Here is a 27,269-nt window from a genome sequence, read left to right on the forward strand (position 1 = left end):
ACATAGGATAACATTAGCAGCAGATTTGAAAACTCAAAACGCTCAGAAAAACTCCTCTGGTGTGCACCAGGCCTAAAATGGGATGGCAGGTTTTCACTGAATTCCCAAACAGTTGCACTTTTCTATAAGTAGAAGTTTTTCTCCAATTAGGTTTTGTTTTATTTGTAGCCTGAAAGTGAGGTGTCCACCACAGCTGATGACTATACCTCTGAGGTAAGCTGCAGGGTGCATGCTGCATGCCGACCATCCATCCATCTCTTCCTCACGATTGCAGTGCTTGAAGATAAAGGATTACTGTACAATCAAAACATAAAACGTTTTTACATTTCAGCCAAACCCCCTTTACATTGTTTTGGGCAGAGCGTAGAACCCCTCTGGCGTTATAATTATTTCCAGATTTGAATGTCTGAAAGCAGTGCAATTTTTTCACACTCTTGTAGACCCTAAAAATCATACCGCTAAATAGATCTGCTGCAGCCCTGTACATGACACACCTCCCACGGATCCAGCTCGGGGTTACCGCTCTAAGCTGCAGATTTCCGTCCCGAGCCTGACTCGGGATTACCGCTAAAAAGGTTTTAACTTTAGTGGTTTCATACAGCAGAGATGAGGAACAACAATGTAAACTTGGCAAAAGTTTCACCTCTTCTGTATTAAATATAAACGGTTTGTTTGTTGCTACCTCTTTAACCACTTGCCGACCGCCCACTCATACCGTGCGACGGCAAAGTGGTAGCTGGAGGACCAGCAACGCACATCTGCATCGCCAGGTGCCTCCCTAATTAATCAGGAAAGGCCGCTCGCGCGAGCGGCCGTTTCCTGTTAGATCACGGAGCGGATCTCCGTGAATAGCCTGCTGATCGCGGGTCACAGACTAAATGTAAACGTCTCGTTTGTCTCCTTTGTTTACATTGAACGGCGCTGCTGCCACAGCAGCGCCGTAAGGCAGTTTGGCGATCCCCGGCCAATCAGCAGCCGGGGATCGCCGCCATGTGACAGAGGACAGCCTGTCACAGACTGCACAGGACGGACAGCGTCCTGTGCAGCGCGGATCACCAGGGGGGAGAGGGAGGGGGGGGGGGAATTACGCCGCAGAGGGGGGCTTTGAGGTGCCCCCCCGCAACACCCAGGCAGGCAGGAGCGATCAGACCCCCCCCCCCTGCACATCATCCCCATAGGGGGGAAAAAAGGGGGGTTTATCTGATCGCTCTGCCTGCAACCTGATCTGTGCTGGGGGCTGCAGAGCCCACCCAGCACAGATCATACAAAACCACGCTGGTCCTTAAGGGGGGGTAAAGGCTGGGTCCTCAAGTGGTTAAGGAGCTTGCAGCCGAGGATTAGAAATCCGTGAAGTACAGCTGTTTGCTGCCACCTCCTACAATTGGTGTTCTAGCCTTTTGCCTAGTTTGCTTAGGCCTAAAAACATCCCTGTTCCATATACCTCGGTACATGTTTGATTTAAACTAAGCAGTGCAGCTAAATAAGCTTTTCTTTTTTCCTCAAGATATCCTTAAAGAGAACCCGAGGTGTGTTTAAAGAATGTTATTTGCGGCTGGATCTGCCTATACAGCCCAGCCTCTGTTGCTATCCCAAACCCCCCTAAGGTCCCCCTGCACTCTGCAATCCCTCATAAATCACAGCCATGCTGTGAGGCTGTGTTTACATCTGTAGTGTCAGTCTCAGCTGCTCCCCCCCCCCCCCCGCCTGCATAGCTCCAGTCCCTGCCCCCGTCCATTCCCTCCAATCAGCAGGGAGGGAAGGGATGCAGGCGGGGACTGGAGTCCTGCAGGAGGCGGGGAGAGCAGCAGACTAACACTATAGAGATAAACACAGCCAGCTCTGACAAGCTGTTTGTCAGCAGCGTGGCTGTGATTTATGAGGGATTGCAGAGTGCAGGGGGACCTTAGGGGGGTTTGGGATAGCAACAGAGGATGGGCAGTATAGGCAGAGCCAGCCTTTGTATGCAGATAATATTCTTCAAACCCACCTCGGGTTCTCTTTAATTTAAGTTAGGAATGTGCCTAAAATTATCGGAGCATTCAGTCTCCAGTGACACAGGGAGGGAAATAAATTTAGCTAATCAGAGCCCCTAGCTGCTGGTTCATTAACCAGCTGCCACCTAATTGACTATTCAGCTGCATTACACAGCAATGCTGCATGTTGCGCAGCAGATCAGTGGCTGAACTGCACAGGAAGTGCATGGTTCAGCCACTCCTGTCAGTTAACCCCTATAGCAGGTTTTCTCAAAGCGGGCCCTGTGGCATCCTGGAGTGCCATGACCACTTTTCCGGGGTGCCATGGGTTCCATGGCTCTTGCCTGCAGCACTTTCCCTCCTCTGAGCCGGTGAAATCCTCTACATTGGGTAATGTCACTGCAGATTGATATCCAATGCAGTCCCGGCAGCCATCACCAATTACATGTTTGGTCAAGTGGCATGTGGAGGACAGGGGAGCAGCGAATCAGAGAGATGCATCTTGTGGTTGAAGAATAGGAAAAAGCCTGTACTGGTAAGGGATAGCCGCTGACAGTGGGTGTGGTCACTGGCTACCCGGAGTGGGGGATGCTGACTAATGGTTACTTTAACTGACAACTGAAGGGAGAGGTATATGCAGGCTGCCATATTTATTATTCATTTTAAGCAATACTATTTGCCTGGCTAGCCTGTTGATTCTCTGCCTCTAATGCTGGGAATACGTGGGTCGATCCAGCAGCTCGATTAGCCGCCGGGTCGACTCCCACCGCGTCCCCACCGCCGTCCAGATAAATTCCCGCTCGTCCCCGCGGGCGATTCCTTATCTTCCGCTCGACTCCCCGCTATTGTCCCTCCGTGGGGATCGAGCGGGGAATCGATCCGGCGGGTCATCGGACCTGTCGGAAATTATCAGCTGGGCGCATCAGCGGCTCGATACACGGTACAGAAACATACCATGTATCCCCAGCATTATGCGTTTAACCATAGACCCTGAACAAGCATGCGGCAGATCAGGTGTTTCTGACATTATTGTCAGATCTGACAAGATTAGCTGCATGCTTGTTTCTGGTGTGATTCAGACACTACTGCTGCCAAATAGACCATCAGGACTGCCAGGCAACTGGAACTGCTTAAAAGGACAAAAATATGGCAGCCTCCATATTACTCTCACTTCAGTTATCCTTTAAAGCGGACCCAAATAAAACATTTTTTTTAATTCAAAATAATTAGTTGCACCACTCTGACACATACAAAGATAAATAAACACTCCTTTAAGCCTATGAGCATTTCAGTGCATGCTTTTCACCCTTCTCTTTTCATAACTAGGGTCATACAGGTGGCAGCCATTAGCAATTCCTCCTTTGCCAGACACCTCCTACTCCACCAGTTTGCCGGATTCTGTCCCGGCAATATGAAAGAAAGGGAGGGGTTCCTCCAATTAATGTAAAATATTTTATATTTGTCGTCATGCAGCTGAAAAAATGCTGCTATTTATTATTATAATTTAGAAAACAGATTTCATTATTGAAATCTTCTATTGTTAATTTGGGTCCACTTTAAGGTGAGAGGGAGGTGGTGCTGCTGCCTAATTAGAGTAGGGGTAGGAGTCACTGTCTACCAGGAGGGAACACTTCACCTGAGAAGGTCACTACTTAAAGTGGAATGCCCTAGAGGTTGCAGTGTCAGAAAGGAGATTTGGGTCTTTTTCTCAACATCGACCTCTAGTAGCTGGTGGTTTCTGGAACAAACTTAAAGGACAACTGAAGAGAGAGGGATATGGAGGCTGCCATATTTATTTACTTATAAGTGATACCAGTTGTCTGACTTTCCTGCTGATCCTCTGCCTCTAATACTTTTAGCCATAGGCCCTGAACAAGCATGCAGCATATCGGGTGTTTCTGGCATTATTGTCAGATCTGACAAGATTAGCTGCATGCTTGCTTCTGGTGTTATTCAGACACTACTGCAGCCAAATACACCAGCAGGGCTGCCAGGCAACTGGTATTGTTTAAAAGGAAATAAATATGGCAGCCTCCTTAGTCTTCTCACTACAGGTTGTGATCTGCACATTTTTGTTGGGAACTAAACAGTGACTTCTGAATGTAATTCCCCCAGAATGTTCCTGGATGTGCCAGTAGAAGCTCCTCCTATTTTTGGAGGAGCAATAATTTGGATCTTTGTCAGACTTTTAGCTCTTCAGTTCTGTGTAGAGCAGGGGTCTCAAACTCGCGGCCCGCGGGCCATTTGCGGCCCTCGATACAATATTTTGGGCCCTCGCCGGCAAAAGCTTCCTTATAGTTCGCTTCAGTGCTCCCAAGTAATCCGCCGCATCCCCGCCGCTAAACGAGGGCTGCAGAGCCCTCAAATCGCCCGGGGGGCAATCCGTCGCCATTTCCTGGAAGGGGCAGAGCTTTCAGCTTCAGCTCTGCCCCTCCTGACGTCAATCGCCGTACGGATCGCCACCTCTCCCCGCCCCTCTCTGTGAAGGAAGAGTGAGAGGGGCGGGCAGAGGCGGCTATGTGCCACGATTGTGAAATCCCTTATGTGGCCCAGCCTTATCCTGACTTTGCCTCCTGCGGCCCCCCAGGTAAATTGAGTTTGAGACCCCTGGTGTAGAGCATCGAGATTTCTTCCCCAACACTTCCCAGTCTTATTAATTTTAAAGCTGCCCATTTTTAAAGACCAAATATTTGATTGTACAGATATCGTTTAATGACTGTTCTGTCATCCCATTCATTCTGCGTGTTTGATCTGTGTGTGGATGGTGGCTGGGAATCTGCAGGTATCTGTTCTTGGAGACAATTTCTTTTGCTGTCAATTTTCCATTCCTCTGTTTCAATCCAAATGTTTCCTGGTGATGTGTCCTTTATCAGCATTTCTATATGTCCTTTATCACCATTTTGACATCCCAACAGCGTTCCCTCAGGCACTGATGTTGCCCTTGTCCTGGGCAGCACATGTTATAGCTTGTGACGCCTGTTAAAGCGTCCTGGTTACATTTGTACAGCACATGTGAGCACAGCGTAGATCGGATTTCAGCAGCTTCTGCAGAGGGGTGAGGTGTATTTTCCTTCTCAGCCTCATGTCACACTGAACTGCCCTCAGCCAATCAGTGAGGAGCAGGAATGTGGGAAGGGTTAATTACAAGCTTCCCTCTCCCGACAATGTACCAGAAAGGAGCCAGGCTGACTGAAATAAAGTTTATTACAGTAGACACATTTATGATTATATTGGAATGCTTGCTATGCAGGGTCAGGATGTAGACTACATAATGAACACAGAGCAGTGGGTAAATGGAATTTGATTTTATGGCTGACAATCCCACTTTAAGTCCAGACTCTGAGATCTCACTACCTAAGAGATATTGGAAACTTTTAGTAATTCAACCTTGGTTGACTTGCCTTTTAAGAAATCTGAAACCAGAGATCACTTTTCCAGCTCAGGTACAAATCACCTGCCACAGTCTCTCCTCTGCTTTCCCTTTCCTCTATTGTGCTCATCAGCCCTCATCACTTCATCCCTTATTGACCAGCTGAGTAACATGTAATGTAGAGGTGGCCTATAAGATGCAAGTAATCATTCTGGCTCCCCTACTAATTGCATTCAGCTTGGAATCAAGCCAGTCAGATTCAGCAAGAAGTGACTCTGATTGGCCCAATGCAAGCTGGTCTTATTTGCATCTCATTGGTCAGCTCCGTATTGGGCTTTTTTGCCGCTGTGTGATTGTTGCACTGTACTTTTATTTTAGGTCTCACTTTTGCACTTTGTATGTACTCTCCACGAGGAAGCCCTATCTTAGGGCCGTTCGTTGATCTAAGCCCCGCAATGATCCGCTGCTTCTATGAGAAGCAGCGCGATCGTGAATTTTTTTTTTCCCAGCCTCATAGCACTTCCTGCAAGTGTCCTTCTGACGCTTGCAGGTCGCATAAACAAAAAGTTACTGTGGCCATCTTGTGGCCAAATAGTAAAACTACACCCTAAAGCATTTTTCCAGGACGTCTCAGGACAGCAACCCTGAGACTTGTCTCCTTCCATTTTAGATTGGACAGGACGCTAGTTAAAAAATTAACATAATGAGATTAGGCAGGAACAGGCAGCATATATAAGGCAGCATTCCCTTACCCTCCTCAGTTGTTTTCCTGTCCAGCGGGATGCTGGTTCGCTGGAGGGGCTGGCTACCCATGAGGGAACTTCAGGAGCCGCGGCTGCCACGCTTTCCGACTTGCGCTGGTCAGTTGGAGCCATGCGCGGACGCTGGCCGCACGCATCTGCCTCTCCCTGCATTGTGCGCAGACGCGCTGAAGACTGGAGGTCTTCCGTAGACGGACTTCCGCCGGAAGGACGCACGCATCACATGACGGAGTCATGTGATCGGCTGAGAGGAAGGAGGAAGTCAGCCTGGCGTGCGCTGCAGCGGCCATTCACCGCTATAGAGCTAGGGCTCCGAATCAAGGCGGAAACGGCGCGGATCAGGTAAAAGACCTCAGGTGCATAACCTGAGTTTGGGCGGAGCACCACAGAGTGCTATTTAAGATGGCATCATGGTCATTTTTTCTATTAGGCTGACCATGGAAACACCCGCAGGCTCTTGCTCCCAGGGCTCTGAGGAGACAAGCTCCACTCCCTCTCTGGTATGTGTCACATTGGTTATTTGACTTAATACCTGAATTGTGTGTATATATTTTTTTTATTCATTGTTTGAGGGAGGTTCAGGCTTTAGCTATTTCCTTTGTCTGTGTTTTTCAGCCAAAGAATGTAAAGTCGGATTCAAGGCACAAACAGGATAGGCCTACCAAGTCTGATAAAACTGATAAGCCTGATAAAACGACTACTTCTGAAACTAAGTCTGTACCTAAGTCAAAGAAGTGTGCAGTATGTAATACTCGTATGCCGGACTCAGCTAAGCATCTGTGTCAGTCTTGCACGGAAAAGGTGGTTAAGGACGAGTCACCCACTCTGTTAAAAGACCTTATGGGTTGGATGAGATCAGAGATGTCATCAGCCATTCAGGAGATTAAGAGATCAGCCATAAATCCTGATGTGCCCCCGAGTACACCTCCTGTTACTCTACCTTCCGATGCCCCTATTGCTGGTACTTCCCAGTCCCCTATCAGACCACCTAAGAGAAGGAGGATTGAGATAGACTCAGAAAGGTCAGAGGGGTCAGAAGGTGAAATAGACATTTCCTCCCTTGAAGAATTACCCCAATCAGAAATTGATGCATCCGAGAGTAAAAATGTAAAACCATTAAAGTTTGCTTTTTCCACTGACTTTATGAAAGAACTAATTGAAGCAATGCATTGTGCAATGGGTATTACTAAAGAACAAAAGTCTTTGTCACCTCTAGACCAGATGTACGAAAGTCTTTCAGATACACAGTCATCTTTTATCCCTGTTCATTCCAGTCTAAAAGACATTATAAAGAAAGAGTGGGATAATCCGGAAAAGAGGGCTTTTTGGCCTAAATCCCTGGCAAAAAGATATCCCTATAGCCCGGAAGATCAGAAATTCTGGGGTCACTCTCCAAAACTAGATCCAGCCTGGTCCAGAGTCTCTAGAAGGTCTGAGCTTCAGTTTGAAGATTTTGGCAACCTGAGAGATCCCAAGATAAGAAAATGGACAATATTTTAAGACCTGGGTGGGAAGCGGTCACTTTGAATTTCAAATCTGTAGCCTCCACCGCAGTTTCTAGATCTTTAAAGATCTGGTTGACTGAATTACAGACCCAGATCGCTACTGGAACCCCTAGGGAAGAGATCCTTAACTCCTTTCCTAAGATTCTGCATGCCACTAACTACCTAACTGATGCGGCAGACGATTCAGTCCGCCTTACTGCCAGAGCTTCTGCTTTAGTAAACACAGCCAGACAAGGCATTTGGGTCAAAACCTGGCAGGGAGACACATCATCAAAATCTAAGCTATGTGGAGTTCCCTATGAGGGCAACCTCCTCTTTGGTTCTAAGCTAGACGAGATTTTAGAAAGATCCTCAGACAGGAAAAAGACCTTTCCCGTCAGAAGACGTAACTTTCGGGCAAACCGTTCCTTTCGTGACCAGGGCAAAACGGAGACAGAGAATAGATCAGCTCCCAGAAGGAGATGGCCCCCCAATAGATCTCACCGTGCAAAGCCCGGCATACCCTATACCCCGGCCAACCAACAGCCTAAACAATGACGCCAGGATTCCGGTGGGAGGCAGGGTATCTCACTTTTTCGAACACTGGCAGGAACTTTTTCACAACAGATGGCTATTAAACATCATTCTCCAGGGGTACAAGATAGAGTTTTCATACCCTCCACCAAGCCAATTTTTCGTAACTCCCCCTCCAAGAGATCAGGTTCAAAATCAGGCTCTACAAACAGAGGTAGGATCACTGTTATCCAAGAGGGTCATCCGACAGGTTCCCAAATGTCAGGAGGGTCAAGGTTTTTACTCCCCTGTGTTCCTAGTAAAGAAGCCACAAGGAAGTTATCGATTCATCCTCAACTTGAAACATTTAAACAAAGCAGTCCGATACAGAAAATTCCGGATGGACAACATCCGCTCAGTCATAAATCTTCTGCAGGAAAATTGCTTTCTAGCATCCCTGGATCTAAAAGACGCCTATCTCCATCTGCCTATCCATCTAGAATCCCAGTGCTACCTGAGGTTTGCAGTGGTGTTTCAAGGAGAGGTAAGACATTTTCAATTTAATTCTCTCCCTTTTGGTATTTCATCTGCTCGTTGGCTCTTTACGAAAGTTATGGCAGAAGTCTTGGCAGTGCTTAGGCTTAGATCTGTGCAAGTGATTGCTTATTTGGATGACTTACTTATCTGGGGTCCATCTTTTGATTCAGTAAATCTCCAAGTGGAGTTGACTATTGACTTCCTTATCAGTTTGGGGTGGTTGATTAATTGGGAGAAGTCATCCCTACTACCCAGACAATACATGGAATTCTTGGGGTTTGATATATGTTCTGTCAGTAAAAGACTGTATCTACCATCACGGAAATCCTCGCTGATGTTAAATTCTGTTCTTTCTTTTCAGAGTTCAGTCTCCATCACTCTGAGAAAGGCTATGGCTGTATTGGGTACCATGACAGCATCCTTCCCAGCGATACAATGGGGTCAGTTGCATTCCAGAACCTTACAGAACTGGATACTATCGAAATGGGACAGAAGCCTGAAGTCTTTGGACAAGAGAGTGACAATTCCCTGGAGAGTGAAACAGTCTCTAGACTGGTGGTCAGATCAGGAACATCTGAATGCAGGGAATCTCTGGGAATTCCCTCAGCAGTCTCTGATCACAACAGACGCGAGTTCCTGGGGATGGGGAGCTTATCTGGAGCAACTACCGGCTCAGGGTCATTGGTCTACACTAATTCAGAGCAGATCATCGAACTACAGAGAACTACGGGCTGTTTGGGAAGCTCTTCAGACCTTCTCCCTACTTATACATCAACATCATGTTGTAATCAGGACAGACAACAACACGGTAGTGGCCTACCTCAACCGTCAAGGGGGGACAAGGAGCAGATCTTTGTGGAGTCTAACCTCGAAGATTCTTTGCTGGGCGGAAAAGAATTTAAAGTCCTTGAAAGCGGTTCATCTGAAGGGGGCTCTAAATTGCGTTGCAGATTATCTAAGCCGAAAGATGATCTATCAAGACGAATGGTCTCTAAACGACCAAGTATTCAGGCAGATCTCTCAACGATGGGGAACACCAGAGGTGGACATGTTCGCAAGAAGGAACAATGCCAAATGTCCTCGATTTGCCTCCCTGTGTCCACAGGACAATCCCTGGGTCCTGGACGCCTTTTCAGTCAATTGGAACAAGCATCATCTTTACCTTTTTCCTCCCTTGGGACTGATTTCAAAGGTACTGAGCAAGATTCAACGAGACCAGGCCCAAGCAATCTTGGTAGTACCATTTTGGCCCAAGAGATCCTGGTTTGCTCTGCTACAAAGTTTAGCCTCAGATCACCTGATCCTGCCGGATCGACCGGACTTGTTGAGCCAGGGTCCGGTTCTGCATCACAATCCAGGAATCCTTCACCTTTCTGCCTGGAGCCTGAGTGGCAACTATTAAAGAGGAAAGGATTCTCTAACAGGTTGTCGGAGACACTTATCCAGAGCAGGAAGAAAGTGACAAGACAGATTTACGCTAAAGCATGGAATACCTATAGCAACTGGTGTACATCTACATCTAAAGATCCAGTCCTCTCTTCTTCAGTGCTGGAGTTCTTGCAGGAGGGATTCCAAAAGGCCTGAGCTCTAGTACTCTGAAGGTTCAGACCGCGGCATTGAGTGTTTTCTTAGAGAGAAGATTGGCGGAGGAGGAATACGTTGTCCGTTTTTTTAGGGCACTAAAAAGACTAAGACCTGCAGTACAGATAAAAGTACCTACTTGGGACTTGAACACAGTATTGCAGGCTCTATGTGAAGCTCCTTTCGAACCAATCTCGGAAATCTCAGAGAAACATCTCACCTTGAAAATGGCTTTTCTTCTAGCCATAACTTCTGCACGAAGAGTGGGAGAATTACAGGCGTTATCAGTCAATGAACCATACTGTACCATTTCAGAAGACAGAGTAACTCTTCGCCTAGATATCTCTTTTCTACCCAAGATTGTATCCAAATTTCTTACATCTCAGTAGATCCTATTACCAACCTTCTGTAGTAACCCATCAAATCAGAAAGAGGAAAAGATGCACTGTCTAGATGTGAGGAGGTGTTTAATACAGTACATTCAACAATCTAAATCTTGGAGGAAATCCAACGCTTTGTTGATTCTCTTTGCTGGGAAAGGCCGTGGCAGACAGGCCTCTAAATCATCCATAGCAAGATGGATCAGACAGGCCATTGCATTATCCTATATCCAACAGGGAAAGCAATTACCTGGACCAGTGAAAGCACATTCAACTAGAGCTGTGTCAACATCATGGGCAGAGAGGGCAGGAGCTACTATAGAGCAGATATGTAAAGCGGCTACCTGGTCAAGCCACAATACGTTCGTTAAACATTATAGACTGGACTTATCATCCAATTCTGATTTATGTTTTGGTAGACGTGTGTTGCAGGCTGTTATCCCTCCCTAATAAAGTTTCTTGTTTATCTTCTCAGGGTTGCTGTCCTGAGACGTCCTGGAAAGACAAACTTACTTGTGGTAACGTCTTTTCCAGGAGTCGGAAGGACAGCACCCTTGCTACCCACCCGAATAAAATAAATTTGTTGAAGCATCATTCTGTGTGGAGTCTTTTTTTATTACTGAGGAGGGTAAGGGAATGCTGCCTTATATATGCTGCCTGTTCCTGCCTAATCTCATTATGTTAATTTTTTAACTAGCGTCCTGTCCAATCTAAAATGGAAGGAGACAAGTCTCAGGGTTGCTGTCCTTCCGACTCCTGGAAAAGACGTTACCACAAGTAAGTTTGTCTTTCATATTCAAATACATTAGTTTTACACATAAAATTAACTCATTACCTCCCACACTCCCCAATTTCTTTTTTTTTTTTTTTGTAATAAAAAATTACAATTCAAAAAATACATAAATAGTTACCTTAGGGGCTGAACTTTTTAAATATTTATGTCAAGAGGGTATAACACTGTTACTTTATAAACTGCGGGCTTGTAATTAGGTATGGACGCAAAACTGAAAAAAATGCACCTTTATTTCCAAATAAAATATTGGCGCCAAATATTGTGATAGGGACATAATTCAAACGGTTTAATAACCGGGACATATTGGCAAATACATTTCATGGGTTTTAATTACAGTAGCATGCATTATTTAAAAACTATAATGGCCGAAAACTGAAAAATTATTTTTTTCCCACATTTTTTCCTATTTTCCCATTAAAACATATTTAGAATAAAATAATTCTTGGCATAATGTCCCACCTAAAGAAAGCCTAATTGGTTAATTGGTGGCGAAAAAAACAAGATATAGTTTGTTTCATTGTGATAAGTAATGATAAAGTTATAGACGAATGAATGGAAGGAGCGCTGAAATGTGGAAATTGCTCTGGTGCTCAAGGGGTAAAACCCCTCAGTGGTGAAGTGGTTAAATTTAATTTATTTATTTTTTTGATAATGGTCCTTTAAAGAGAATCTGTACTCTAAAATTCTTACAATAAAAAAGCATACCATTCTATTCATTATGTTCTCCTGGGCCCCTCTGTGCTGTTTCTGCCACTCCCTGCTGCAATCCTGGCTTGTAATTGCCAGTTTTAGGTAGTGTTTACAAACAAAAGACATAGCAAGTGATAGGCTGAGAGTAGCTCAGTTTGTAAAATCATACAGAGCTTGGAGGGGGCTTGGAGAAGGTGTGTATAGCTTATATCCTATCACAAGGAGAGAAGCACATTCCTGCCTGAGTGCCTGGGCCTGACAGAGCCGACAGAGGAAAGAAGATTAGATTATATAACAGAGATAATACAGCCACTGTGCAACTAGGAAAGGCTGCAGTAAGCCAGAGCACATTCGAACAGGAAGAGGAACTTATAGGATAGAAGAAATAAGGCTGAAAGTTTTGTTACAGTCTCTTTAAATGTACTCAGCTCCCATACAGACAAACAGGTTTGTTATTTTGAGAAATGTTCTTTGTGTTGGTGAATATTGGTTTTTCTTATATCACAGGTAGTTGATGACAGTTTGCAGCTGACAGAGAACAGCACAGCTGACATGCCCTGGGTACAGTATACAGTCACCAGTGTACTCTTGTCGCACTAACTCTATAGCTAACCTTGTAGAGCACTCCAGCATCAACGGGGTTACAGGGAGATAAGGCCCGTGCTGTCTGGCGTCCGGGGACTTTCGCTTTACTCCTCCATTAACACATTCTATGTGCACGCTCTGTTCTGTGCTGTACCTCCATCCTGGGTGTTCTGCTGCCTCACGAAACAAAACCAGGCCCTGGTTTTTTTTGCCTTTGTCAGTTTTTTCACACATAGTTTGGTGGAAATGTGTCAGCGCCGCTCTTGAGGCGCAAATTATCTCCACAACAAAGGTGGTTGCCATGGCAGTGAGCTGGCTTGGTGCCGGCCTGATATTTTTTGATGTGGGTAACTTGTTAGCGGTGCCGGCGAAGGAAGCTGCTAATGCGACTCGTAAGTCTTTCCCTCACTAACCCAAGTTGGATCGATTCAGGAGGAAGAGTTCGAGGTCCGCGAGACGTTCTCCGAGCGCGGCAACCAGAGTGCCCTGACCCGGCTGGAGGTGATGGAGGACGAGCTGGTTGGCAAGCAGCAGGAAATCGAAGAGCTGAACCGGGAACTGGAAGACATGAGGGCGGCCTACGGGACGGAGGGGATGCAACAGGTACGCCAGTGATTGGTTAGATCTTTACCTTGTATTGTGAAAATCCATTTTTGCTGTGACTAAGGGTGGATACACACATCCAGTTTTTGATTGGCCAATCATTGGCCAGTTTTTATCTTTTCCATGTAGTTGGAGGGCTGACAGATTTTAAATACTATGAAAAGATTGTGTAGGAAGGCTGTCAGACTACATGGAAGTGGTAAAATTGGCCAATCAAACTTGGATGTGTGTATGCACCTTAAAGGATATGTCCTAGGTAATAAACGAGATCTGCTTACCTGGGGCTTCCTCCAGCCCCCTGGCAGTCCCTCTCGGCAGCTCTTGTGTCCCGGAATCCCCTTCGTTGGAGATGCCGACCTCGACAGGTCGGGATCTTCTGTGCCTGCACGCGGTTATGCCGCTCCCGATTATGCTCATGTTTATGCTCACGTGGCCTGGAATGTTCTATGCAGGCGAAGTACTTCTGCGTCTGTGCAGAACATTCCAGGCCACGTGAGCGAGAGCGGTGTGGCCGCGCGTTCGCAAAGGCGCAGTAGATCCTGGGGAGGTCGGCATTTCCAACGGAGGAGATTCTGGGACCCTGGAGCTGGGACATAAACTTTAATGTGGACCTGAACTCTTGCACAGGACAGAAGAAAAACATAAAGAAATGCAACCTGTATGTATTTTGAGAGTTTAGCCTGTTTAATTCCCCCTCATTTGTGTCTTATCACAAGTTGATTGTAATTTGATCCCTCCCTGTGTCACATGACTGCCACGGCAGAAAAGGCAGATAAGCTCATTTCAAAGCACAGGAGGTTAACAATATGTCTGCTTCCATGAATCAGGAAGTAGAAACAGTGCAGATATAGTTTAGTATTTGTTTCAGCTGTAACAAAGAAATGTTTTTTTTGGTTAACGGTTGTTATGCTGTTGCGTATCTTTTAGATCAGGAAGGACACTCTGAGTTCAGGTCCGCATTAAGAAGCAGTTCTATCGTGGTCATTTATATAAATTGCAAATACTTTTGAAAACTAGCAGGGTATTAAAAAGTATAGTTCTTACCCCACAACTGCAGTGTGAGCATTACTAGCTGGCTCCTCCACCAGGTATGTCTGCCTCCCATTCCACCCACCAAGTAGTTGGTGGTGAGTTGGGCTGTAATGATGTTGTCATGGAGAAGAGAGGTGAGCAGATGACAATAGGGACTGCAGTCTGGTCATAGTCCTCTATTCTTACTTACTTTGAGTGACAGCCTACTCAGAAGCAGAGCAGTTTCTGCCCACCATCAGGTCCCAGGCATTCAGGGACAATTAGAATGAGAAGCAAAACTGTGGAGCTAGAGCAATTTCGGGGAGTTGGTGGTAGGCCTGCACGATTTTGGGAAAAATTGAATTGCGATTTTTTTTTTTTTTCCTGTCAAAAATTGCGATTTCGATTTTTTTCATGATTTTCTTCAAATCAGGCTTTACTATTGCTGAATTTCTTGGAGATTAAATCAAACTTTGGTTCTGCTGAAGCCATTTCACAACCAACAGCACAAGGAGCTGGAGCAGCTAATTGGAGAGAGAGTGCCACAACAGATCCTGGGCAGTGATTGGGCACTGGTGGTGATCCGAGTTGCTAAGAGTTTGCTCGACAAGATAGTGGACTGGACTGGAGTGGAGACAGAGAGAATACCACAGCTGCAGCAGGTCCAGGGCAGTAGCCACTTACCAGGCAGTGGGTGTTTGCTCAACAGGATAGTGGAGAGATTACAGATCCTGGGTGGGCAGTGGGCAAATGTACAGCTGCAGCACAGTGTGACTACGGGAGACAGGGTTTAAAGAGGACCAGAGACGAAGCACACATGTATTTTACCATATATATCAGTGGGAACATTAGAGAAAACACCTACCCTGCTTTCTGTTTCAATCTGCACTGCACAGCTTGCTTCTTATTAGACCTGATAAAATCCCTGACTGAGCATTCAGTCTGGCTTTGCTCAGGAATATTTATAGCTCAGTCTGTGTTCTCTGGTGTCTCTTCAAGCCCAAGCCTGCCCCCTGCTGGCTCTGCTCAGGAATCATTATAGCTGAGTCATTATTGCAAAGCCAGACTGAATGCTCAGTCGGGGATTTTATCAGGTCTGATAAGAAGAAGCAAGCTGAGCAGTGCAGAATGAAACAGAAAGCAAGGTAGGGGTTTTCTCTAATGTTCCCACTGATATACATGGTAAAATACATGAGGGTGCTTCGTCTCTGGTTCACTTTAAGTACAGAACATGAGTGCCTGTGTGCAGATGCTCCTCCACCTGCTGGCTGCGTTACACTACACTACTCAGTACCGCTCTGCCTCCTTTGGCCGGAAGGAGGAGGTGCGCTGCGTGGCTAACACAAATAATACTACGCATTGGATGCATAAATTAATACACGTAAAAAGCCCGCAGCAAGGTGCAACACAAAATTGTATGCATGAAAAAAATCGTCACTATGGCGATTAGGAAATCGACGCATATCCAGCATCATACATAACGTCCTGTAAAGGAGATCCAGGTGTGGCCTAGAGAGAACCATGTGTGGCATGCCAGGCTGGTAATAAAGTCCTCTTACAGACTATCGATGTATGGATGCAGGGTGGCGTGGCGTCCCATGTGGGTGTTCCGTCAGTTTCGCCAGGCTTCCTCAGGGGGGCAGGTCAGCCCCAACATTCAGCCCGCTCATTCATACTTAGCAGCAGCCAATCATTTTCTCACTAGAGGGAGGAAGGGGCGAAGAACGTAAGAGAACGGTGTATCACTCAAAGGGAAAAGAAAAATGAGCCAAATGCACCAGTGCTTAAAGCGGATCCGAGATGAAAAACTAACTATAACAAGTAACGTGTCTATATATCTTATCTAAAGTTTAGATAGTTTACACAGCAAATCTAGCTGAAAACCGCTTTAATAGAATATGATTATTTCTTCCTGTGATACGACAGCAGCCATGTTGTTTGTAAACATTACACAGAGGCAGGCTTATCTGCATCTTGAGCAAAAAAACCTAATCCCCCCATCCTATTCCCCTCTGCCTCTGAAATCTCTGGCTAGTAATACCTTCCCCTCCTCCTGCCCAGACTGAGCTCCCATGAGCCCTTGCTACTGTCTGAAAGTGCCTTGGCTCTCTGAAAACCTGTGGGCGTGGCTTGTTTAGTTTATAGGGAATTATTAAAACAAAAACAAAGTATTTGGCTTGAGGAATGCCCTACAAATAATAGGAAAGGGACACAATTATGTAATGAGTAAAAGTTCATCTCGGGTCCACTTTAATATAATCCTGCCAATTAGACACAGAGAGGTCAACTATTTAGTTAAATTGTGGCGCACCGTCCATTTATACCCCCATGCTACATTATAGCTGATAAAGCAGATAGGTGTGTACACGCAGATAGGCACCCAGTGTAACAAGTTAGAACTCTTTACTGAAGAAAACTGTGCAGATATAAATCCTACTACCTATCAGGAAATGCAGCTTACTTAGAACAGAGAGGAACACAGAATAAACACAAGAAATTACAGTGACACATTGTGGTTGCTTTAACTTACTGCAGTTTAATCCTGTTGATACTTCTAACAATGGGCATTAACTCTCTCCCCTCCAGTATTTTTAACATTGATGGAGACTATCCGTTCCTTACTCAATAAGCTGTGTACTATGATGAATATAAAACATGTCAAATTGGATTTCTCACTTCAGGTGTGATTTAAAATTGATTGATCTCCTTAGTTTTTTTTTTTTTGTTCAATATTTTTCTTTTATCAAATCAATCCTCTATAAACGTCTGCAAGTGTGTGTCTAGCTTTGGTCTGTCGGTGTTTGACGTGTTTATCTCCTCCTGGCCACTCTCTGAATAAAAAGAACTCATTTAGTTAAGCTGTAAAATGGTTTTTAGTTCTTTTACGCATATCGGCGGCCTGTATTCACCTATGCACAGCGGGTAATGATCTCCAAGCCTATTAATCTCTGGGAAGCTCTGAGAACTCCTATTATGCACGTCTGTGATGTCAGTGGAGAATTGATGTTACCATTGTGGCGCAGCCCACAGAAAGGCTACTCCGCGATGATTACACCCGTGGGACGCGGTGACGTCAGTACGAGGCGGCTGAAAAGGCATTGCCCTGTTTTCTTGAAATACATTCCACATGACCTTCTGTATCAGAACAAGCACGTGTCTTCCTGGCAGAAATCATCCTATGCAGAAACTCACTGTGCAAGGCACACGGGCATCAGGCCTAGGGAGATGCTGCAGGACTTTTTATGTCCATCAGATCCAGGGGGATGCTGCAGGACTTCTCATGCCCATCAGGCCTAGGGGGATGCTGCAGGACTTCTCATGTTCATCAGGCCTAGGGAGATGCTGCAGGACTTCTCATGTCCATCAGGCCTAGGGAGATGTTCCAAGACTTCTCATGCCCATCAGATCCAGGGGGATGCTGCAGGACTTCTCATGTCCATCAGGCCTAGGGAGATGCTGCAGGACTTTTCATGCCCATCAGGCCTAGGGAGAGGCTGCAGGACTTTTTATGTCCATCAGGCCTAGGGAGAGGCTGCAGGACTTCTCATGTCCATCAGGCCTAGGGAGATGCTGCAGGACTTCTCATGCCCATCAGGCCTAGGGAAATGCTGCAGGACCTCTCATACCCATCAGGCCTAGGGAGATGCTGCAGGACTTCTCATGCCCATCAGGCCTAGGGAGAGGCTGCAGGACTTCTCATGTCCATCAGGCCTAGGGAGATGCTGCAGGACTTCTCATACCCATCAAGCCTAGGGAGATGCTGCAGGACTTCTCATGCCCATCAGGCCTAGGGAAATGCTGCAGGACCTCTCATACCCATCAGGCCTAGGGAGATGCTGCAGGACTTCTCATGCCCATCAGGCCTAGGGAGAGGCTGCAGGACTTCTCATGTCCATCAGGCCTAGGGAGATGCTGCAGGATTTCTCATGTCCATCAGGCCTAGGGAGAGGCTGCAGGACTTCTCATGTCCTTCAGGCCTAGGGAGAGGCTGCAGGACTTCTCATGCCCATCAGGCCTAGGGAGATGCTGCAGGACTTCTCATACCCATCAGGCCTAGGGAGATGCTGCAGGGCTTCTCATGTCTGTAAGTCCTAGGGAGAGGCTTAAGGACTTCTCATGTCCATCTGGCCTAGGGAGATGCTGCAGGACTTCTCATGTCTGTCAGGCCTAGGGAGATGCTGCAGGACTTCTCATGTCCATCAGGCCTAGGGGGATGCTGCAGGACTTCTCATGTCCATCAGGCCTAGGGAGATGCTGCAGGACTTCTCATGTCCATCAGGCCTAGGGAGATGCTTTAGAATATCTCATGTCCATCAGGCCTAGGGAGATGCTGCAGGACCTCTCATGTCCATCAGGCCTTGAGAGATGCTGCAGGACTTCTCAAAGTGGGTACCTCGGCTTATACGCGGGTCGGCTTAAATGTGAGTATAAAATATAGGTAAAAGGCTGCGCATCCCTGACCCAATACTATACAATTGAATGGTTAATCGCTGTGGCGCACACCGCCCCCCCTGGACTAAAATGTACGCCCGCATCCAAACAATGCAATACTGGTCTATGGAGAAATTTTAGCTTCCATCATAGTTTTGCATGCAAAAATATAGATATACTGGACATCTGCACCAACGTTGAGGTAAATCTCCAGAGCAGATGTCCTAACACTAAACTGACCTAAGTTAAAAGCAAATGTCTTTACCCTGGCAGCAGCTACGCTAAAATGTGTAACTTACATTCAATACAGACAGCAGAAAACAAAGCAAGCGCTCACCAATATGGGCCGCATCTGAATGACTCACCACCTCATATGCACCGCTTAAATAGCTGAAATACACACTCAGCAATCAGACAGATGCAAAACATATGCAAAACTAAACTAAATACTTACCATGCAAAACAGGATAGCACAATGGGTGCTGCTAGCCTGGTAGTTACAGAACTGTGGATACAAAATATAGGTAAAAGGCTGCGCATCCCTGACCCAATACTATACAATTGAATGGTTAATCGCTGTGGCGCACACCGCCCCCCCTGGACTAAAATGTACGCCCGCATCCAAACAATGCAATACTGGTCTATGGAGAAATTTTAGCTTCCATCATAGTTTTGCATGCAAAAATATAGATATACTGGACATCTGCACCAACGTTGAGGTAAATCTCCAGAGCAGATGTCCTAACACTAAACTGACCTAAGTTAAAAGCAAATGTCTTTACCCTGGCAGCAGCTACGCTAAAATGTGTAACTTACATTCAATACAGACAGCAGAAAACAAAGCAAGCGCTCACCAATATGGGCCGCATCTGAATGACTCACCACCTCATATGCACCGCTTAAATAGCTGAAATACACACTCAGCAATCAGACAGATGCAAAACATATGCAAAACTAAACTAAATACTTACCATGCAAAACAGGATAGCACAATGGGTGCTGCTAGCCTGGTAGTTACAGAACTGTGGATACAAAATATAGGTAAAAGGCTGCGCATCCCTGACCCAATACTATACAATTGAATGGTTAATCGCTGTGGCGCACACCGCCCCCCCTGGACTAAAATGTACGCCCGCATCCAAACAATGCAATACTGGTCTATGGAGAAATTTTAGCTTCCATCATAGTTTTGCATGCAAAAATATAGATATACTGGACATCTGCACCAACGTTGAGGTAAATCTCCAGAGCAGATGTCCTAACACTAAACTGACCTAAGTTAAAAGCAAATGTCTTTACCCTGGCAGCAGCTACGCTAAAATGTGTAACTTACATTCAATACAGACAGCAGAAAACAAAGCAAGCGCTCACCAATATGGGCCGCATCTGAATGACTCACCACCTCATATGCACCGCTTAAATAGCTGAAATACACACTCAGCAATCAGACAGATGCAAAACATATGCAAAACTAAACTAAATACTTACCATGCAAAACAGGATAGCACAATGGGTGCTGCTAGCCTGGTAGTTACAGAACTGTGGATACAAAATATAGGTAAAAGGCTGCGCATCCCTGACCCAATACTATACAATTGAATGGTTAATCGCTGTGGCGCACACCGCCCCCCCTGGACTAAAATGTACGCCCGCATCCAAACAATGCAATACTGGTCTATGGAGAAATTTTAGCTTCCATCATAGTTTTGCATGCAAAAATATAGATATACTGGACATCTGCACCAACGTTGAGGTAAATCTCCAGAGCAGATGTCCTAACACTAAACTGACCTAAGTTAAAAGCAAATGTCTTTACCCTGGCAGCAGCTACGCTAAAATGTGTAACTTACATTCAATACAGACAGCAGAAAACAAAGCAAGCGCTCACCAATATGGGCCGCATCTGAATGACTCACCACCTCATATGCACCGCTTAAATAGCTGAAATACACACTCAGCAATCAGACAGATGCAAAACATATGCAAAACTAAACTAAATACTTACCATGCAAAACAGGATAGCACAATGGGTGCTGCTAGCCTGGTAGTTACAGAACTGTGGATACAAAATATAGGTAAAAGGCTGCGCATCCCTGACCCAATACTATACAATTGAATGGTTAATCGCTGTGGCGCACACCGCCCCCCCTGGACTAAAATGTACGCCCGCATCCAAACAATGCAATACTGGTCTATGGAGAAATTTTAGCTTCCATCATAGTTTTGCATGCAAAAATATAGATATACTGGACATCTGCACCAACGTTGAGGTAAATCTCCAGAGCAGATGTCCTAACACTAAACTGACCTAAGTTAAAAGCAAATGTCTTTACCCTGGCAGCAGCTACGCTAAAATGTGTAACTTACATTCAATACAGACAGCAGAAAACAAAGCAAGCGCTCACCAATATGGGCCGCATCTGAATGACTCACCACCTCATATGCACCGCTTAAATAGCTGAAATACACACTCAGCAATCAGACAGATGCAAAACATATGCAAAACTAAACTAAATACTTACCATGCAAAACAGGATAGCACAATGGGTGCTGCTAGCCTGGTAGTTACAGAACTGTGGATACAAAATATAGGTAAAAGGCTGCGCATCCCTGACCCAATACTATACAATTGAATGGTTAATCGCTGTGGCGCACACCGCCCCCCCCTGGACTAAAATGTACGCCCGCATCCAAACAATGCAATACTGGTCTATGGAGAAATTTTAGCTTCCATCATAGTTTTGCATGCAAAAATATAGATATACTGGACATCTGCACCAACGTTGAGGTAAATCTCCAGAGCAGATGTCCTAACACTAAACTGACCTAAGTTAAAAGCAAATGTCTTTACCCTGGCAGCAGCTACGCTAAAATGTGTAACTTACATTCAATACAGACAGCAGAAAACAAAGCAAGCGCTCACCAATATGGGCCACATCTGAATGACTCACCACCTCATATGCACCGCTTAAATAGCTGAAATACACACTCAGCAATCAGACAGATGCAAAACATATGCAAAACTAAACTAAATACTTACCATGCAAAACAGGATAGCACAATGGGTGCTGCTAGCCTGGTAGTTACAGAACTGTGGATACAAAATATAGGTAAAAGGCTGCGCATCCCTGACCCAATACTATACAATTGAATGGTTAATCGCTGTGGCGCACACCGCCCCCCCTGGACTAAAATGTACGCCCGCATCCAAACAATGCAATACTGGTCTATGGAGAAATTTTAGCTTCCATCATAGTTTTGCATGCAAAAATATAGATATACTGGACATCTGCACCAACGTTGAGGTAAATCTCCAGAGCAGATGTCCTAACACTAAACTGACCTAAGTTAAAAGCAAATGTCTTTACCCTGGCAGCAGCTACGCTAAAATGTGTAACTTACATTCAATACAGACAGCAGAAAACAAAGCAAGCGCTCACCAATATGGGCCGCATCTGAATGACTCACCACCTCATATGCACCGCTTAAATAGCTGAAATACACACTCAGCAATCAGACAGATGCAAAACATATGCAAAACTAAACTAAATACTTACCATGCAAAACAGGATAGCACAATGGGTGCTGCTAGCCTGGTAGTTACAGAACTGTGGATACAAAATATAGGTAAAAGGCTGCGCATCCCTGACCCAATACTATACAATTGAATGGTTAATCGCTGTGGCGCACACCGCCCCCCCTGGACTAAAATGTACGCCCGCATCCAAACAATGCAATACTGGTCTATGGAGAAATTTTAGCTTCCATCATAGTTTTGCATGCAAAAATATAGATATACTGGACATCTGCACCAACGTTGAGGTAAATCTCCAGAGCAGATGTCCTAACACTAAACTGACCTAAGTTAAAAGCAAATGTCTTTACCCTGGCAGCAGCTACGCTAAAATGTGTAACTTACATTCAATACAGACAGCAGAAAACAAAGCAAGCGCTCACCAATATGGGCCGCATCTGAATGACTCACCACCTCATATGCACCGCTTAAATAGCTCAAATACACACTCAGCAATCAGACAGATGCAAAACATATGCAAAACTAAACTAACTTTTTTAATGGGTGCTGCTAGCCTGGTAGTTACAGAACTGTGGATACAAAATATAGGTAATCCTGTTTTGCATGGTAAGTATTTAGTTTAGTTTTGCATATGTTTTGCATCTGTCTGATTGCTGAGTGTGTATTTCAGCTATTTAAGCGGTGCATATGAGGTGGTGAGTCATTCAGATGCGGCCCATATTGGTGAGCGCTTGCTTTGTTTTCTGCTGTCTGTATTGAATGTAAGTTACACATTTTAGCGTAGCTGCTGCCAGGGTAAAGACATTTGCTTTTAACTTAGGTCAGTTTAGTGTTAGGACATCTGCTCTGGAGATTTACCTCAACGTTGGTGCAGATGTCCAGTATATCTATATTTTTGCATGCAAAACTATGATGGAAGCTAAAATTTCTCCATAGACCAGTATTGCATTGTTTGGATGCGGGCGTACATTTTAGTCCAGGGGGGGCGGTGTGCGCCACAGCGATTAACCATTCAATTGTATAGTATTGGGTCAGGGATGCGCAGCCTTTTACCTATATTTTGTATCCACAGTTCTGTAACTACCAGGCTAGCAGCACCCATTGTGCTATCCTGTTTTGCATGGTAAGTATTTAGTTTAGTTTTGCATATGTTTTGCATCTGTCTGATTGCTGAGTGTGTATTTCAGCTATTTAAGCGGTGCATATGAGGTGGTGAGTCATTCAGATGCGGCCCATATTGGTGAGCGCTTGCTTTGTTTTCTGCTGTTAAATGTGAGTATACTGTATATGGTACTCTCTGGGATACATTTTATTTTTATTTATTTGGTTTCATGTATTTTTAATGTTAAAATTTTTCGCAATCGTGGTCCTTTTAACTTCTAAAGGTTAACCAATAACAAAATAAATATATTGAATCATGTCCAGATTGCTCTCTGATATATGAGGAAAGTCGCCAGCGAGGGTTCACTCGGGTAGTATGGGCAGACACTGTACAAACCCGTCACTAACCTGCATGCTAGAGACTCATTCCGTAGGGGGGTGGCGGAGGGAGGACAGAGCAGTGTTCAAGTGACATTACATGGAGACTGTGGAGAGAACAATGCTCTTGGCGACCGATCGGCAGACTCTATCCACCCAGCAGATCACTGGCCGCGGCGTCGGAATGCAGTACACATGTGGTATTTTTAGCAGAGGTGGTCGCTAGCAGCCACCTTGGCCAATTTTCGTTTACCATGTGTACAGTGGACAGGGAGACTTCTGTACAGTAGCAATGCTGGTGTACATGTACAGGCTGCTGGTAAAGGCTACATGTATGCAGCTGTGGGGGAGCTATCGTCTCTTAAAGGCGGAATGGGGGCAAATCCGTAAGAACTTGAAAGAGGTTCAGAACTTCTGCGTCTATAAAGAAACTTATAGAAAATTAACTACTAATAATTTGTAACATTCTGGTCATACAGAATGGTTAGAGTCTAATTTATTTTCATTTCTTGTTATTATTTGCCCTGCCTTACCAAGTTACACATCAGAAAGACAGTGTGCCGGCTTCCCTCACACAAGGCAGCCATCTTCATGGTGAGCTAATTCAGATCCCGGTGACAGCCGTCCCCTGTGTGTAGATGGTCCACCCCTTTCAGTGCTGCTAGTTCTGTCTTTGCCCTTGTTCTATGTTCCCCCCCCCGCCCCCCTTTAGATTTCTGTGTTACTGACCCGATGGTCTCTCCGTTACTGTCACTATGACAACAGTTTGTTTACAGCCTTTTATGATTTTTTTTTTGTGAAGGGGCAAAGAAGAGGTCATGAGCCCACTCCATAAAGTGTTTGTTTACTTTAAATGTCCTAAAATGGGCCCCGATTAATAATGCCTGCAGGCCGTGGGTGTAGTGCCACATGCAGGTGCCTCTGTGTATCTCCACTCTGCCTCCGCCTCCGCCTCTGCAGCAATTGATTAGCAGCTGCGACTGTACCAGCAGCAGTAACAGCCACTTATTAGCAGCCGCCACTATGCCAGCAGTAACAGCCACTGATTAGCAGCCGCCACTATGCCAGCAGCAGTAACAGCCACTGATTAGCAGCCTCCACTATGCCAGCAGCAGTAGCAGCCACTGATTAGCAGCCTCCACTATGCCAGCAAAAGTAACAGCCATTGATTAGCAGCTGCCACTATACCAGCAGCAGTAACAGCCAATGATTAGCAGCCGCCACTATGCCAGCAGCAGTAACAGCCACTGATTAGCAGCCTCCACTATGCCAGCAACAGTAACAGCCACTAATTAGCAGCCTCCACTATGCCAGCAAAAGTAACAGCCACTGATTAGCAGCTGCCACTATACCAGCAGCAGTAACAGCCAATGATTAGCAGCCACTACTGTGCTAGCAGCCACTGATTTGCAGCTTCCACTGTGCCAGCAGCAACAGCCACTGATTAGCAGCTGCCACTATGCCAGCAGCAGTAACAGTCAATGATTAGCAGCCACTACTGTGCTAGCAGCCACTGATTTGCAGCTTCCACTGTGCTAGCAGCAGTAACAGCCACTGATTAGCAGCTGCCACTGTGCCAGCAGCAGTAACAGCCACTGATTAGCAGCCACCACTGTGCCGGCAGCAGTAGCAGCTACTGAATAGCAGCCGCCACTGTGCCAGCAGCAGTTACAGCCACTGATTAGCGGTCGCCACTATGCCAGCAGCAGTAACAGCCACTGATTAGCAGCTGCCACTGTGGCAGCAGCAGTAACAGCCACTGATTAGCAGCTGCCACTGTGCTAGCAGCAGTAACAGCCACTGATTAGCAGCTGCCACTGTGCCAGCCTCAGTAACAGCCACTGATTAGCAGCTGCCAGTGTGCTAGCAGCAGTAACAGCAACTGATTAGCAGCAGCCACTGTGCCAGCAGTAGTAACAGCCACTGATTAGCAGCTGCCACTGTGCCAGCAGCAATAACCGCCACTGATTAGCAGCTGCCACTATGCCAGCAGCAGTAACGGCCAATATACACTATTTACCTCTTTATCTATCGCCTACTCTCAGAAGCCCAGTTCTCTGCCAGGAAAGTTGTAATTCCTATCACTGGTAGATGCTATAGTCTCACTGGGTCCAAACTGAAGAGAAATTGTCAGTTGCCTAGCTGAATATTAACTCTTTCAGGCAGAGAAGGAAGAATATGCAATGCAGGATACTTATTTGTGTGCTTGGCACTGTACATGCACGTCTATCTCATCATGTCACTTAAAGCGACACTGAAGTGAAAAAAAAATTATGATATAATGAATTGGTTGTGTAGTACAGATAATTACTAGAACATTAGCAAAGAAAATATTCTCATATTTTTATTTTCAGTTATATAGTTTTCTTATTACATTGCATCAATCTCTAATATTTGCAGTTTACACACTACTTGGCATTTTAAATTATTTTACGGAGCAGGCTAGTGAGCTTTTGAACCCTTTTCGGCAGAGAAAAATAAAATACAATGACTGACAGTTGAGATAACCAGCTTCAGAAGACAGAGCTCTCTGCGACTTTGAGTCATGGAGCTCAATGGCTCTTTTGCGTAGATAAGAAACTTCAGTTAACTCTTCTTGTACCGGAAACAATATTAGACTTATGTCTCTGCTCCTAATGTTTTATTTCTTAGCTGTACTACACATACCAATCATTATATCATAATTTTTTTTCGCTTCAGTGTCTCTTTAAGCTTCCCTTTAATTTTTCTTTGCATATCACTTTGTGTAATTTGAATTGCTCACCAGCTGAATCCAGATAGAAGACAAAGCAAATTTTAGTGCTGTGAAAAACATGTGCGTTGCACAATGGAGGTGTTGGTTGCAGGCATTCATATTTGATGCAGCCACTCAAGAGAAATTCCCTTTGGAAAAGTCAGTTCTGTGAACCGGAGATCCATCCAGAAAGCATGGTGCTGGCAGGAGAATGGGTGTTTCTCAGGTTTAAGGCTTCTCTTGCTGCTGAGCATAGAGCCATCCCACCCGCCTCCTCCCCTGCTGATTATCTAGTTAATGACCGCGCTAATTGAAATATACACCCTATTTTGATGGCTATCTGGCTGCCAGGGTGTAGATTTCAATACACGGACGCCACGCGTTGATAGACGGGGTCAGGAGCCAATGACAGCAGCCCCTGAACGGCTCACAGGAACTCTGCCGTCATAGAGGTTCCCGGTGTGCGGCGTGGGCGGTGATTGCGGCAGGTATGTGCGGTGATTCCTTGTAATTCCGCCGTTTATTTTATTACTCCTTAAGGGGGCAGAGACTGCTGGTACTTAAGTGGTTAAAGTGAACCTGAGATGGAGGATTAAGTTCTATTTTACTTACCTATGGTTTCTTCAAGCCCCCTACGTAGCCGTACAGGTCCTTCAGTTTCCTTCTGTTTTTCTTGGTTCTGCCGCTACACCACTCCAAAAGCTCACTGACTAGAGCACAATTGAAGGTAAAGAGGCGCCCTGGTTGAAATAAAAGCATCTAAAAACATCTTAAAATCGAGGAAATAATATGAGGTGGCTTACCTCAAT

At 45.5% G+C, this 27,269-nt stretch overlaps 1 protein-coding gene across 11 annotated transcripts in view; it reads left to right on the top strand.

Annotated features, from left to right (window-relative positions):
* The window catches only part of AKAP9 (A-kinase anchoring protein 9), a 411,545-nt gene that overhangs the window by 74,711 nt on the left and 309,565 nt on the right, over positions 1–27,269 (top strand). For 5 of the 11 annotated variants that reach the window (XM_068235446.1, XM_068235447.1, XM_068235448.1 and 2 more), the window contains 4 exons: positions 169–213; positions 12,590–12,643; positions 13,100–13,270; positions 24,264–24,320. In XM_068235446.1, coding sequence (XP_068091547.1) covers positions 169–213; positions 12,590–12,643; positions 13,100–13,270; positions 24,264–24,320 — 327 coding nt within the window. The remainder of the gene's footprint in view (positions 1–168; positions 214–12,589; positions 12,644–13,099; positions 13,271–24,263; positions 24,321–27,269) is intronic. The other 6 variants (XM_068235452.1, XM_068235456.1, XM_068235457.1 and 3 more) reach the window with 4 other exon arrangements.

This window comes from Hyperolius riggenbachi, chromosome 5 (assembly GCF_040937935.1).
Source record: "Hyperolius riggenbachi isolate aHypRig1 chromosome 5, aHypRig1.pri, whole genome shotgun sequence".
In the NCBI taxonomy this organism is placed as follows: domain Eukaryota; kingdom Metazoa; phylum Chordata; class Amphibia; order Anura; family Hyperoliidae; genus Hyperolius; species Hyperolius riggenbachi.